The 16354-nt window shown below is 40.0% G+C and overlaps 1 protein-coding gene across 1 annotated transcript in view; it reads right to left on the reverse strand.

The window, feature by feature from the left end:
• Positions 1-7740: 7740 nt before the first annotated feature.
• LPCAT1 (lysophosphatidylcholine acyltransferase 1) overlaps positions 7741-16354 on the reverse strand; it is a 154825-nt gene continuing 146211 nt past the window's right edge. Inside the window, exon 14 of the mRNA XM_060254342.1 lies at positions 7741-8247. Within this exon, the coding sequence (XP_060110325.1) occupies positions 8072-8247 (176 nt within the window). The 3' untranslated portion in view covers positions 7741-8071. The remainder of the gene's footprint in view (positions 8248-16354) is intronic.

The raw sequence follows: 16354 nt of genomic DNA on the forward strand, positions 1-16354 counted from the left end.
AAGCTTTGTTCATTGAGTGGTCTTCTGTGCAGGCACACATGGGACCGTGTTGTTCCATGCCAACCACAGGGAGGTGCTAGAATGGATGGAATCGAGGGTGATTTATGATGTGGGGAGTCCAAAATTGCTTGGAGGCAATCCACCTCTCGATGTTGTGCAGTGTCTGGCACCTGCAGATGATGTTGCATGGTGTTGAGGCGACAACAACTGATGGCACTGAGCCAATACTGATGTCGATGGGAGGTTGAGATTATGGGCTTGGGGTGGAGAATGCTGTTCATGGCCATGTTTTTTGTCTTTCTTTTGTAGCCATTATGTGGGAGGCTCAGAGCCTGCTCTGGAAGCTGATGCTTCAGAGGATTTAGGGGCTTGCGCAACCAGAGGCACAAAACTCCCTGATGGTGGATGAGGCCATTTCTCTGCTGACCTGTGCTGCACAGGAGTTGTCTCCTTCTGAGGAACATTTACTGGTGTGGCTAATGCCCACGGCCCTACAGGGCAGCCTTGAGATGCACCACTCAGCCCTCTTATGTTCAAGAAGTTATCTGGCAACAGGCCTGGCAGGACGAGGTGTTATGACCCTCACCAAAGCATAAAAGACCTGAAGTGTGGTCATTTTGAGCCATCTTGGTTCTGCATTCACCACACCTCTTAAAAAGAGCCGTTCAGACCAGAAAGTTCTGAGGTAAATTTCTCTCAGAATGTACTACTCTCAACTCACTGACAACTGTCCTCTCTCTGTGGTGGCAAAAAGAGAACTGAGGGAAGAATGCTGGTTCCTTCCAAATTGCATGACTTTTGGCAGGAAGATCACTGTGGCAGAGGGAGAGCAAGCACTCTCGGGATATTAGAAGTTACTTTTGAGCTTGCTAGCTCCTCCCACTGTTTGGTCTGTGATGATGCAGCCCCATGTGGAACTGTACAGAAGCCGCAAAGATGAACTGCTAGTTTAAATGAATCTATTACTGTTCATTTCTGAAAAAAAAACACACAGTTCTCATGCTACTAAAAAAGTAAGGCAGACAGATTTCCTGCAAATGTTGCTTTTACTTCTTTCACTGCAAATTGCATGGCAAAGACAAGAAACAACAATTAGAGAAATCATCCAGGCAACACTAATCAGAGTAACCTATCCTAAAAATGAAGTGTTTATGTCCATTTTTTGAAGTCTAACCTAAATTAGTTCTGTATTTTTAATACTCTAGAAAGGACAATTGCTCCGTCCTATTCTTGGATATTAAGGTTTGTCATAAACTGCACTCAACACCTATATCTGTATAACTGGCAGTGTTAAGAAATTACAACAAAATGCGGCAGAAAGGCAAACAAAATGGAAAGATTTAGCCTTCAGTCTGAGAAAGTGTATTGTCTTTGCTAGCAGGCATACCGGAATACAATGCAACATCTGTGTTTTGTGTGTAACTCATAGTGTGCTTCATGGAAATTCTACCACAAATGCACAGTTTAGCAATTACGTCTGCTGCTACTATCCCGTCATTTCTTAAGGGACAACTGGTTTTTTGCATGTAGCAATTTTCAGGAACAAACACTATAGCAAAACTGGATATACCTTCATCTTCAGGGCACTAATGGAGTAATTTAAACATTTGTCTATACCTGACTTATTGATCGTTCACCAGCCTACCAAAGTATCTACCTGGAATGACAACTAATGAATACAGGACAAAATGGTATAAGCAAAATAATTCCCTTTAAGCAAACAAAGCAGAAAGTCCACACCTTTCCGCAAGGCCTGCAAGACAATATTATTTCAGCTAGCTTTTAACTAAGACCGCCGAGATATTAGATCTAGTTGGCTGTCTAAGAACACTGAATGCCATCTGTAACTAAATGGAAATTAGCACCAAATTGTTTTAACTGTTTTAATTTAATGTTTAATTTAATTGTGACTTTACTGTGTATTGTGAGCCACCCGGAGCCTGCTTTGGCGGGAAGGGTGGGATATAAATCGAATAAACTAAACTAAATTAACACAAGAGACACACTAAGATGAGATGCTGGAACATCAGTGAATATATCTTCAGCATGTCTTATTACTAACACCAATGAAGGCCCCTGATTTGGATCAGAGTTGGTGCTACACAGCAGGAATCTCCCCCCATTTTCCATGACTTCAGAGAAGAATTTGACCATTTTAAAAATGCTACAATTTAAAAATTGCTGTGACTCGGGTAGGGTTGCCAAGTCCAATTTAAGAAATATCTGGGGACTTTGGGGGTGGAGCCAGGAGACATTGGGGGCGGAGCGACTAGCAAGGGTGTGACAGGCATAATTGAACTCCAAGGGAGTTCTGGCCATCACATTTAAAGGGACAGCACACCTTTTAAAATGCCTTCCTTCCATAGAAAATAATGAAAGATAGGGGCATCTTCTTTTGGGGCTCATAGAATTGGACCCCCTGGTCCAATCCTTTTGAAACTTGGGAGGTATTTTGAGGAGAGGCACTAGATGCTATACTGAAAATTTGGCACCTTTACCTCAAAAAACAGCCCCCCCCCGAGCCCCTGATACCCGCAAATCAATTCCCCATCATTCCCTATGGGAATTGTTCATGGAGGTGCATAATGGCTGTGGGGGCAGGGCTTCCCCACCGGCCAGCTGGCTGGGGGAGGGGGGAAGCCTGTAAAACCGGGGGATCCCCCGCTGGGACCTGGGGATTGGGAAGCCTAGACTCGGGGGAACTAGGTGATCTCCCCCCAACACCTTTTCAAGTAGCAAAACAGCTGCACATGTGTGTGTGTGGGGGGTGCTCTGGCACTTGAAAAGGAAGGGCAGGATGGGGAGGGAGAACTTTTTTTGATGTTATCATGTTTTCTCTGTATTAACTAGTAAAATTTGAACTATTTTTTATCATAAGATGGGAAGAAATGGTCATGACATATACCCTAAAGGCTGCACTCCTAAACACATTTATTATGGAGTAAATCTTACTGTACTCAGTAAGACCTATTTCTAAGTGCAGGTGTTTAAGGATTATATGGTAACAGAGTGGGGAATTCTGAGGCAAAGTGGGGAATTCTGAGGGACTTCTAAAATCAGAATTGCATTCAGGCAACCTTCAGTTTAACAACTGATGTGCTGTAGTTAGTGCATCCTTCTAGAAAACAACAGCTACCCACCTCCACCTTGGCTGAAATCACTCTGATCTATGCAAAGGATTATTTTCATGAAATTCACTACATACCTAAATTTGAAAACTGGGTAAGTTAGAAAGATAAGCATCATTTTAGGGCTAATTTCAGAGGGAACCTACTGAATATAGCTTCCATCTGCAGTTACCTTATTCCACCCTACCCATATAATTTTCAAATAAAGTATTTATGGTCTATTTTGGACTCTACATGGACCATTTATAAACATTCCAGAGGCATTCCAGGAGAAGGATTTTTTGAAACAACATTGTCTTCTTTTCTACACAGCTTGCAAAGTCTACATTGAAACTGCTGAACCTAAAAACTCATAAAGACAATCAATAGCAAAATATTGGTTAATCTGAAATGGTAGCACAATGCCCCAAACCCTGTTACTATATGTAAAACCCTTATGCTTTGAAAATTTATGAAAAAATATCTTACACCAGAATTCATTTAGATGACACTGGAAGTATAAAAACTGCTACAAGACTCCTTACCCAAACAGACTGAATTCTATACCAACAAATGAGCTGAAATGAGTCAAAGGCTATTCCCACTAACAGCAAAAAGTCTGAAGTGATCATAACAGCTTTTTATTTGTATTTGTGTGTGTGTGTTGCACCTGGAAGTCACGACAACTTCTGGTGACTGACCCCTACTGGGGAGCTGAAGGATATTCAGAGAGGTGCCTGAATTAAGTCTGCTGCCACCTCCACCGCTTCAAAGAGTTCTCCCATCCAAGTTTTGCCAGAGTTGACCCTGCTTCGCTTCCCAGATCATAACAGCTGTTTAAAGTAGAGACATGGTCTTTATTCTTTTTTAGTCCCAGTCTTGGGACACCATCTCAACGAGCTTCAGTAAGACTATCTGCACAAATATTCAGGTTTAGAGATAGGCCCTGCTATTTTTATCCACAGAAACTGGGACATTACTCTCCAGACAGAACAGGCAAAACATATACATGAAGTCTGATCTCTCTTTAAAATGTTGTCTTATTAAACTGTGCCATGAAGCAGTACATCAAATCACTGAATGATGTGGTTACTCAGCGGTCACAGGGAGTCTGCTGTCTCCAGACTGTCTCATATGCTGCATGTGGGATGGCAAAGCAGGTCATGCAGTGAAGGTGGGACAGCTATAAGTCCAATATGACTGCTGAGCAGATGGTGAAAGCAGTGGAAAATACAGAGGTGGGACTTGATGTGAAAAATGGGAATTGACTAACACAGGAGAAAATATATTTTAGAACAGAATTTCTCAAATGAATCCACGGACCCCTGGGTTATTAAAGTGATTTCCACAGGGTCTGCAATTTCTTTGCAAGGACAGAGGGCAAGCCTCTTTCTCCCACACATCTGGCCACTGCAAAAACTGAGCCCTCTCAGTTTTCTAGGAATGGGGGGTGGGGTCATCTCCAACAGCCATTTATTTAGCTTTCAGATCCTCTCAGGGTACTAGCCAAAAATATGCTGGCTGGCTGCTGGAATCTAATAACCCAGGCATAGAAAGTCTAATACACTGAATGGTATCAAGCAGGTATAACTGGAATAGTAATCAAATGCTTAAGGAATAAAACTGAACTGGTTTTTATTCTATTGTCCAAAGAAAAAGATTTTATCATAGAGATACCATTCACAGAAAATTGCCAGTTGTGGTTTTCAGCACTAGAAATTCAGGTCATGTATGATGTTGACCCATTTCTGTTTCTGTGAGCATCTCTGAAAGTTTTTCCAGTCCCCTTTTCCATCTGTTTTGCTAGCTTCAGATAGAGATTAACCCATAACTGTTTCTACTCAAAATGTTTTCCAGTCAAGGGTTAAGATTGATGAGAACTTTTAAGTTGTGGCCCCTCTAAAACAGCCTTCCTTTGAGACCTGTCAAGAAACTGGCCTTTAGTCCTTTCTTGTCCTTTAAAAAGTTTGGTTAAGTCTTTTGGGCCTAGTCAAGTTACTAATGGCTCCTCTCTGGGAAGTGAATGTCATGATGTCTTGCAGTTTCAGAGAGAGAGAGAAGGGATGAGATGGAGTCAGACATAGATGCAAGGGAGATCACAGGCCTGGCAACTTCAAGGCCAGAGACCTAGACTGACTTTTGCACTCGCATCCCATCTGATTAGCACAAGGAACCCTGGAAATGGGAAAGTGGCTTGACTGTGAATACGTGTCAGCTGCAAAGGTACATCATGGTCACTGTCTTAGTAACACACCTGATGGCCAAGCAGGATCAGGTCAGCTGTGAGGAGTCTGGCATAAAGCAAGCCCACTTATTCTTGTTTGGCACTTCTAGACATCTTTTGATGAGAGATTTGGACTTGCAATGCTGAACATCTGCTCTTGGATTTCGGACTTTGCAGTTCTATCTAGACTTTGTGTCTTCAGTTTGGCCAGGGAACATCTGAGGCAGAGGAATAAAGCCTGAATAAGTACTCTAGGGCTGCTAACAGACTGGCATTTGGGGCCGACTCAGAGACGCCTCTGAAAATGACCCAAAAAATCCTTCCACACACCAACATCTGCCACCCGTCCTCATTCCATACTCACCCTGTCCTCTGTCCTCCGCAGTGCGACTAAAAAAACTACCACTTCTGAAGTGGCAGCAAATTTTTGAGCCGCACGGCAGTTGCCTCCTTGACATCTGGAAGTGGAAGGGCACAAGCAAGGTGCTTTGGTGGTGTGAAACTGCCAAGCCGCCCCAAGTCGCATCCAGCATTTTAAAAATAAAAACTGTTCAGTGTGCAGGAGTGCATATATGTGTGTGCATGCACATGACTACTGAAAATGTATGGGGAAGCTGAGTGATGGGAATGGTGCGCAACAGCAGTCTGAACATGCCCATGTCGCCCCAAGGACGGGATGGGGACAGCTTGAAGGGGAGCCTGGGGACAGCTTCAGGATGGCTCTTTTTGAGCTGGCCCAATTCAAGATGCCTCCCAACCGCCCCATAATGCCAGTCTGTTATCACCCTAGGCTAGCTATTTAGTTTTTTATTATTTTCTTTCCTGTTTTGTACTATTTCTATATTTTATATATTTTTGCACATTTATTATACTAAGCCTTATTAATTATACTCCTATGGTGTTATTTGTGTTTTGGCACTTCAATCCAAACCCAGTTCCTACTTTGGTGACCAACTTTCAAGTGTTCTTCTTTGCAGGGCTGACTTCTTGGTTAACACCTTGTAGGGCTAGAGGCCTGGTCCCACAGTCTATCAGCCGAGAGTTAGTTCAGCGGGGCTAGGGGTGGCTTGTTACCTTGGACAGTGAGGATTGTGCATTTTGCTCTTAACCTACACCCCCCAAATTTTCTTGTGGGGCAAGGGAGCATTGACTTTGCAGGATCTTTGTAGATGATGCAAACGTTGTACTTAAACTTCCTTTTAATGTTTAGCCGATGTGGCTCTCACTTTATAATTCTGAGGACAGGAGCCCTCCATGTGGCATCTGTGGCTTGCTGTGCACTTTGAAAGCAGCCCGTGAAAGACAAGGAGAGGGCTTGCGGGTCCATGGAAAAATTTAAACTGAAACCAGGTTCTCAGATTGCTTAAGTTTAAGAAATGCAAGACACAGGGCCTCACAATGACTAGCAAAGCAGGAAGAAGTACAAAAACACGTACAGTCAGGACTGGCTGCAAGTCCTTTTTAAACACTGTATAGCTGTAACTTTTGATTTCTGTATCAGGAGAGTATATTTCCAACAGTTTATGCCGGTTCTGTTTTGGTTGCGCAACACTTCATTTCTGTGCAGATAGTCAGGTCCATTGAAGCTGCCTAAAATGCACCTTGAAAAATTATCCTTCTCTAAGTGTCACATTGGAACAATGTCCAGAAAAGAGGAAAATGCCAAGAGCTTTGTGTAGTCAAAGACCGCATCCAGAAGTGCACAAATGAAGATTTAGTACAGAATTCAGTATGTGTCTAGCCCTCAAGGCCATGAAAGTAAGTCCAAAAGTAAGGCCCAAGCTATACTTGAACACATGATTGCCACAGGGACTGGCAGGACACCAGCTGCAAGTTCTCCACTGGAATTATGTAATCAAACTAACATATAGTTTGGGCCTATCTTAGCAAAGAAACCTCAAACTTTTTTAGGGGGGCAGGGAGGGGGAGAATAATCCAGCTATTCGAAAAGGGCAGTGCTTCTAAATTCTCTGTAGTACTAGACTTCTCCTAATTTGGAACTGAAGCAGAATAATGCAAAGCATGCAAAAACACAGCTTGGGGAGATCCTGGATTTCTGTTTTCTTGGTGCAAAACTTGGGTTATCCTTGTGTAGATTTTAATAATTTCACATAAAAAGCACACAACCCTTGGAACAGAAATTCTCCTTCCCCTTTTCAGTATTAGCATGGACTGAAAGACATCTTAAAAGGAAAATAATAATTTTTTAGTTAAAAATATTTTTTGCATATTTTCCCCTTGAACTATTTACTGAAATGAAAACAGAAAGGGCAAATTGAGCTTGCCTTGCTCAGAAGACTGGCACATACAGTATTCATGGCCTGTCTTTACTGATTAAGGGAAGAATTTCACCCCCATACAATTCCCTAAATAGGGATAACACTAATCACCGAAGTGCACTTGACACCATAGGAGCTACAATAGTTTTTATACATGCACACTTTGTAGGACACTTTGTACATGAAACTAAACAATGGAATATAAATTAAGTGAGCATCTTTTTAAGTACACAAATAATAAAGTTCATTTACATTCTTTCCAAGATGCTGATGGAAAAACAAGATCTTCCCAACAGGAAGTCTGAAGATACTCACCAATGCAGTAAGATCTTCATTCACACACATTCACACCCACACAACGCTCATACACATCACCCCCCAAACTTCAGGTTACACAGTTGTGAGACTATGAGAAGTCCAAGACTGCACATACTCCTCTCACCAGAAGAGGATGGTGGTTATTAATTCAGTTTCTTCTGTAAGGGATTTCTTCTGTCTTCTATAATTTCTGGGCTGAAGTCTGTACAGAAACCATTAGGAGCAGGATTCTTCAAATAACTTTCTGTTTCCATCTGATCAGGATATAAATACTCTTCAGCGAAGTCTGGATACATTTCTACAAACATGTCAAAATCATCTAGAAACAGATGAGAAGAAAACTTACACTTCAAGCTCATTAAAATTCTTGACATATTATTCTCTAATGTTTGGTGCAATTTTTGTACGTCTCTCAGATCAATAACGCTATTATACAATATACAAGTTACAGACCCACCAAAGAATTAGGGGTGAAAGGAGATAGAAGCAACTGGAAACTTTCCAAACTAAATGTGCCCAGGCTAAGGATTTGAGGTCAATCTCCCTTTTCAGTTTCCCCTAGGGTTGCCAAGTCCAATTAAAGAAATATCTGGGGGTGGATCCAAGAGACTTTGGGGGGTGGATCCAGGATACATTGGAGGTGGAGCTAGGAGCAAGGTTGTGACAAGCATGATTGAACTCCAAAGGGAATTCAGGCCATCACATTCAAAGGGACCACAAAACTTTTAACTGCCTTCCCTCCACTGGAAATAATGAAGGCTTAGGGGCACCTTCTTTGGGGTGCCATCGTCCAATTCTTTTTGAAACTTGGACGGTATTTTGAGGAGAGGCACTGGATGCTATGCTGCAAATTTGGTGCTTCTACCTCAAAAACCAGCCCCACCCCCCAGCCCCAGATATTCACAGATCAATTCTCGATACCCTATGGGAATTGGTCTCTATAGGGAATAATGGAGTGCCCAGCAGACCCCCCCCCAACTTTCTGATGATCCTGAAGCGGGGGGAGGGCCTCCAAACCAGGAGATCCCCTGCTCCCACCTGAGGATTAATACAAACAAAAAATAATTGTGGAAAATCACGAAAAACAATAAATACAATTTCTAATACTTTAAACAGAATTCAAAAAGCAGCAGCCAAAACAAATTTCATGGAAAATGTAGTAATTTTACAAAACACTAATCTCTACAGCATCTATAAGATCATATTCATAGCACGACCCATAAATTACAGCAAACCGTTCACTGAAGTCTTAAAGTACGTCGTTGCTTCAGAAAACTTTCAAAGATTTAGAAAGACGATCCTCCCGCTCCTCTCACGGTAGATTAAAGTGCTAGTGCGCTCCAACAGTCCTGTGGCCAATATTGATCTTAAACGCTGATAGATGTCTCAATAAGACTTTTAATTCAGCCACAATCAAGGCTTCAGTTCTTGGAAAAATAAACCAGTGGGTGTGTGGATAACCTCTGATGGGGACATGCATATAACACTGTTTCTGACCCAGTCTTTTATCGAAGAGGCATCTTCCACTCATCTTGTCCAGGTAACAGCCTGCACGGAGAAACTCTTGAGAGTTTAAGATCAATATTGCCCACATTTAAACATTTTTTTAAAGCAAATAAATTAATAAATAGGCCTTTTATACTTTACCATCACCCTGCATTAACTGAAGAAAAAAACAGAAAAATGTTTTTTGTTTTTAAGAAAGGAAAAAGTTAGGGTTTGTAGAATCTTTCGGGCTCAAGTGCCATGTTCTACTGGAGAAAGTTTTCCTTCCAGACGTTTCGTTCTCAGCTGCGGAGAACATCCTCAGTGGCGTTGCAGCCGGAGCAGGCGCTCTGACCTTCTTGGCTGCTGTGCATTGAGTGGGGCCAGGGCTGCTGGAGAGCTGCTATTTCTAGGCTGGAGGGGGTGTGATGAAAGGGCAATTGGTTTGTGGATGTGCCCATTGTTTGGTGGGGCTTCCTGGAAGGGTAGTGATAACGAAACTGGCTGTTGAATGTGACCATTGTTCTGTGTTAATTGCTGGGAGGGTTGGAAGGGGTGTGAAGATAAGGAAGATGGTTGTTGACTGTGCTGATTGTTCTGTGGAATTTGCTGGTTGTTCTGAGACTTTCTACAATTGCATCCAAGGGTTCTAAAAGAACTTGCGGATGTAATTTCTTTGATTAAAACAATTTTATTTGGTAACATATGGTAACAAATTATATTTCTTGCATCATTAATAACTTCTTTTATCTATCCCATATATTACTTTCTACTCACCCCTCCCCCTGTTACTTGACCCCCGCCGGTGTTATTTACTTAAAGTACTAATGTTTAAAGGTACCCTTAACTAATAAAAACAAAAATTAATATTATTCTTTTTTCTAAGACTTAATCATTATCAAAAATTGTCCAATGTCGTTTTATTTTCCACTCTTTTTTTACATATCGTCTGAACTTTTCCCACTCCATCTTAAAAACTTCTAAATCATAGTCTCTTAAAATTCTTGTTTGTCCATTTCATTCCATGTCATAACTACAATCCAATCCCATTTCTCTGGTATTTTTTCTTGCTTCCACAACTGCACATATAATGTCCTAGCAGCTGAAAGCAAGTACCAAATTATAGTTCTATCTTCTTTTGGAAATTTTTTCATTTGTAATCCCAAAAGAAAAGTCTCTGCAACTTTCTTAAATTCATATTCCAAGATCCTAGAAATTTTTTATTGAATCATTTGCCAATACTTTTTTGCTCTTTCACCACCACATATGGTAGAAAGAACCTTCATGTTTTTTACATTTCCAACATCTGTCTGGCATCTTATTATTCATCTTTGCCAATTTCTTAGGAGTCATATACCATCTATACATCATTTTAAAACAGTTCTCTTTAATACTATGACACGTTGAAAGCTTCATAGAGTTCTTCCACAAATATTCCCAAGTTTCCATCTGTATTTCTTTATTTACATTAACTGCCCACTTAATCATTTGAGATTTCACTACTTCGTCTTCTGTAGACCATTTTAAAAGTAATTTATATAATTTTGAAATTAATTTTTCGTTATCTCCAAGCAGAACTTTTTCCATTTCTGTTTGCTCTTTTCTTATTCCTTCAGTTTTAATGTCATTCTCCACCAAACTCTTTATTTGTTGCATTTGAAACCAATCATATTTATTATTCAGCTCTTCAGCAGTTTTCAATTCTATTTTACCACTTTGTATTTTTAATATTTGATTATATGACAACCACTTTTCTTCACCCGTCTCAAGTTGTTATTTTTATCACTTCGGCTGGCACTATCCATAACGGTTTTCTCTCATCTCCAAATTTCTTATATTTTATCCATGTATTTAGCAAGCTGTTTCTTATATAATGGTGAGAGAAAAAGCTGTCTATCTTTTTCCCCCCATAATACATATAAGCGTGCCAGCCAAATTTATTTCCATGACATTCCAATGCTAAGAGTTTTTTGTTTAACAACATTATCCATTCTTTCATCCATACTAAGCAAACTGCTTCATGATATAATTTTTAAGTTTGGTAATTGAAATCCACCTCTCTCTTTTGCATCTGTTAAAATTTTCATTTTAATTCTTGGTTTCGTTTCCCCGCAAACTCTGAAATTTTTCTTTGCCATCTATTAAATTGTTTACTGTCTTTCACAATTGGAATAGTTTGAAACAAAGACATTATTCTTGGTAGAATATTTATTTTAATTGCAGCTATTCTACCCAACAGTGACAAATTAAGTTTATTTCACTTTAACATATCTTCATCCATTTTACGCCATAGCTTCTCATAATTATATTTGACAAATCAATATTCTTCATTGTTATCTCCACACCCAAATATTTTACCTTGGAGGTAACTTAACAGCCCGTTAGTCTCTGCAATTCTTGTTGCTTATTTATTTGCATATTTTACATAGAAGTTTTGATTTTTCTTTATTAATACAAAGTCCCGCCAACCCCCCATATTCTTGTATTTTGGCTAACAACAAAGGTGTGACTTGTATGGGGTTTTCATTTATAAACATTATATCATCTGCAAATGCTCTATATTTATAAGTAAATCCTTTTACTTTTAATCCTTCTATTTCTTTATCTTCTTGAGTTTGCATCAGTAATATCTCAAGAGTCATTATAAACAACAGTGGGGAAAGTGGACATTATCATGTCTTCTGTAAGATCAGCATTTATACATAGCCTTGCACATTGTTCAGTACATATTGCTTTTATCATTCTTACAAAGCTTTCTCTCAGCTCGATTTTCTCCATTACTGCAAACATAAAATCCCAATTTAGATTGTCAAATGCTTTCTCTGCGTCCGCAAAGAATAATGCTATTTCCTTTTCTGGATGTCTTTCATAATATTCTACAATATTTACAACAGTTCTGATATTGTTTCTTATTTGCCTTTTGAGAAGAAACCCCGCTTGATCTTCCTTTATAAAATTTATCAAATATTGTTTAAACCGTTCTGCCAAGATTCTTGTATATATTTTATAGTCATTATTTAATAGTGAAATTGGGCTAATATTTTTTACGTTCGTAACATCTCTATCTTCCTTTGGAATCAACGAAATAACAGCTTCCTTCCACATATTTGGTATTTTCCCTTTTATTCTTATCAATTTCTGAAGTTTTGGTATTAACTCCTCTTTGAAGGTTTTAAAACATTTAGCTGTATATCCATCTGGCCCAGGTGCTTTTCCATTTTTCATTGCATTAATTGCTGCTTCAATTTCTTATTTTTTCAATTGGATCGTTGGAAACTTTTCACATATTTTCTGCTAAGGGTGCTATTTTTATCTTTTGTAAGTACTCATCCATCTTTCCTTTTCTTATTTTAACACCTTTAAATAACTTGGCATAATACTTAAAGAATTCTCTTTTTATTCCTTCTTGATCTACCATCTCTCTTCCATCCACCACAATTTTGTTAATAATTTTACTTTCTCTCTTTTTCTTCAGTTGCCAGGCCAAATATTTTCCGGGTTTGTTTGCTCCCTCGAAAGATTTCTGCTGCAATCTTTTCAGATTCCATTCCAGTTCTTTATTTAACAAATGTCTCATTTGCATTTGTAATATTGTAATCTCCCTTATAATCTTCTTTTTCCCTGGCCTTTTTCTCAGTTCCCCTTCTTTTTTCTTTATTTCATTTTGAATGTCCAACATCTGTTTTTCTTTTGCCCTCTTTCCTTTGTTATTCATTGTAATCAATATTCCTCTCATTACTGCTTTATAAGCATCCCAGACCGTCTGAAATTCTATATCCTCTTTATCGTTTATTTGAAAGAAAGCTTTAGTTTCATTTTCTAGAGATGTCACTATTTCTTTATTCTGTAGTAAATCTTCATTCAATCTACATCTTCTCAGCTTCTTAAGACAATTTTGTAATCCACATTATTGGGTTATGGTCAGCCCCAATTTTAGGTAAAATCTCTATTTTCTTTGTTATAAGGCCTAAGTCTTTAGTGCCCCACATGTCAATTCTAGAAAAAGTTTTATGTCTTGCTGAAAAAAAGGTATAGTCCTGCACTTCAGGATTAAATTCCCTCCATATATCCTCCAAATTCTTTTGTTTAACCAGTTAAAAGAAAGACTTTGGCAATTTTCCTTCATTATTTTTTTTACCCCCAGACCTGTCCAGTGTGTTTTTAATTGTTCCATTAAAGTCCCCCATTATCAAAACTTGGTCCTAAGTCAGTTCATCAAATTGTTGTATAATGTCTTTTAAAAAAGCATCCTTTGCTCCATTTGGTGAATACAGTCCCAATAAAAACTTTTTTTTGCATTTAATCTTATTTCTACCACTACAAATCTTCCATCTTTATCTTTAAACACTAATTTCGGCTCCAATTCTTGTTTAATATAGAAAATCACTCCCCTTTTCTTCTGTTCAGCCAATGAATAAAATTCTAGTCCAGCTGTTTATTCCATAAAAATGTGTAATCCTTTTGTTTATGCACTTCTTGTAAACAAACTATATTACAATTTTGCTTTTTAATCCAATGAAACGTAGCCTTTCTTTTTTGTGGTGAATTTAGTCCATTTACATTCCAAGATAATAATTTGTAATCCATCATGGTGCGAATTCTTTATGTTCTTCATAAAACCTACGCGGTTCCTGTGTGCTTGTAATTGTAATCCTTTTACCTTGCAGCTCAAAGCTCAGACCTTCAGGTATTATACTCATTTCACATACCTCATTTCATTGTCACGTAGTTTTTCTGTCAATTTTTTGTATGCTTTTCTGTCATTTATCACTTCTCTTGGGAATTCTTTCATGATTCTTACTCTGCTGCCTCCCACTATCAATTTCTTTTCAAAATTTTTATTCAAGATTTTCCCCACCATTTCTTTTGTCATATATCTTATAACCACATCTCTTGGTAGATTATTTTTCTTGGCATATAGTGAGTTCACTCTATACATATAGTCATACATGCTTCTAGTTCCTTCAGGATCTTCCTCCAAAAATTCTGCAATTATTATATATCCTTTCAAATCAGTCTCTTCATCCTCAGGTACTCCTCTCAGACGTATCTGGGTTTCCATCAATTTGCAGTCATGAATTGCCACCTTTTCTTGCATTTTTAGCAAGGTGGAATCATGTACTTTCACTCTCTCTTCCACCTCTTGCACTTTCTTTGATGTTACCACAGTCTCATTTCTGAGATCTTCTATATCTTTCCTTAGCTCTTCAATGTCTTTTCTAATTTCTTTTTTAGAAGCAGTTATCATGTCTCTCACCCCTTTCATCATCCTGGCTTCCATTGCTTCTAATTGCTCTTGCATTTTCTCCATTGAGGTAGTCCTTGCACGGGTTAACTTATGCTCTGACATTAAAAAAACACCGAAAATTTTGACCTCTCCAAATTAAATTTAAACTATCAGGTTTGATAGAGTAAGACTTGCCCTTTTCAATAAGCCTAATTTCACCGTCCTCAGAGCCTCCTGGGCTCAGATATTACCGTATTTTTCACACCATAAGACGCACTCCCCCCCCCCAAAAAAAAGTGGGGGGGAAAGTGTTTGCGTCTTATGGAGCGAAGGTACCTTCCTCCGGGGGGGGGCCCGATCCGCTGCCGCCCCCTCTGATCCCGGCGCTTTTCCCGCGCCTGCCTGGCTCCAGCTTCTTCCAGCAAGCGCTGGGATCGCTCCACGGTGCCCCCACCGCAAACCCAGCGCTTTGCGAGCGCCCGCTGTGGAGGGGACAGCGTGCTTCCTCCGTGCCTGTCTGTGTCAGGCACGGAGTAAACAGACCATAGTTTGTAGCAGCTTAATCCATTTTATTTGAGAACTAGTCGTCTGTAGCAAGGACGAATTGGAATTGATACATTTCAAAGCGATACATGCCATTTTAACTTCTAACATCAAAAGCTAAACAATAAAGTCATTCTCACACATTTGGGAGGCAATAGATGGTTCTCATGCTCCCTTACCTCTTTCCCAAGGAAGGGCCCCTGCTGGTTACCTTGAGGCGCATAGCTATCTTTAAAGCCCGTCTACATTTGTTAGGGCTATGTGAAGAATTCCCATGGGAGTTATTTATTGTTGCAACAGTGTTTGAAATGCAAACTCCTAAGCAAAAGGGTTAGTAGAGCCATTCAAGATGGAGTTAGTTAGGGCAAGGGAACATGAACAGTCCAAAGCGTTTTAAACTAGTAAGTTACAATGTCTGACATACTGCCCCCCCTAAGCTCTTGCTCGGGGTTTGTCTGGGTGCAGTAGGTAAAATTTCTTTAGTAGTTGGGGGGCTCGTAGTCTGTTGACTTAACCCACTCGTCACAACTATTGGGGAAGTACTTCCATCGCACCAACACCCCCCCCCCCCGGACCCTGGAGTCCAGAATTTCTTGCACCTCATGGTGGGTCTGGCCCTTCACTTGAATAGGTGGTGGCTCTGGAGGGTGGGGGTGCCAAGATGTGGCTCCAGGATCCTTGCGAAGAGGGCTGCAATAAAACACAGGGTGGATCTTACTAAACATCTTGGGCAAGTCCAGTTCGACCGTGACCTTATTAATCACCCGTTTGATTTTAAAAGGCCCTAGGAATTTGTAGGCTAGTTTCTTGTATGCCTGTGGGAGAGGGAGGTTTTTGGTGGAAAGAAACACGCTTTCTCCTTCCTTGAACTCCCACTGGGGTTAGTGTTTTTTGTCAAAGTGGGCCGTATAATCCTTTGGCTTTTTCCAGGTTTTCCTGAATCACTTCCCACCCTTTTCGCACTCCTTCCCACCATTGCTGGCAGGAGCCAGGGGGCGCTGTTCCCTCTGCACTTGGTAGAGCTGGAAACGGCTTGCCCTCATAGCCATTCACGATCTGGAAAGGGGAGGTCTTGGTAGAGCTATGCACGCTATTGTTGTACCCATATTCAGCAAACGGCAGTAGCTCCACCCAATTTGACTGCTGGTAATTGATGTAGCAGCGGAGGTAG

Source organism: Heteronotia binoei, chromosome 14 (genome assembly GCF_032191835.1).
Source record: "Heteronotia binoei isolate CCM8104 ecotype False Entrance Well chromosome 14, APGP_CSIRO_Hbin_v1, whole genome shotgun sequence".
Taxonomy (NCBI): domain Eukaryota; kingdom Metazoa; phylum Chordata; class Lepidosauria; order Squamata; family Gekkonidae; genus Heteronotia; species Heteronotia binoei.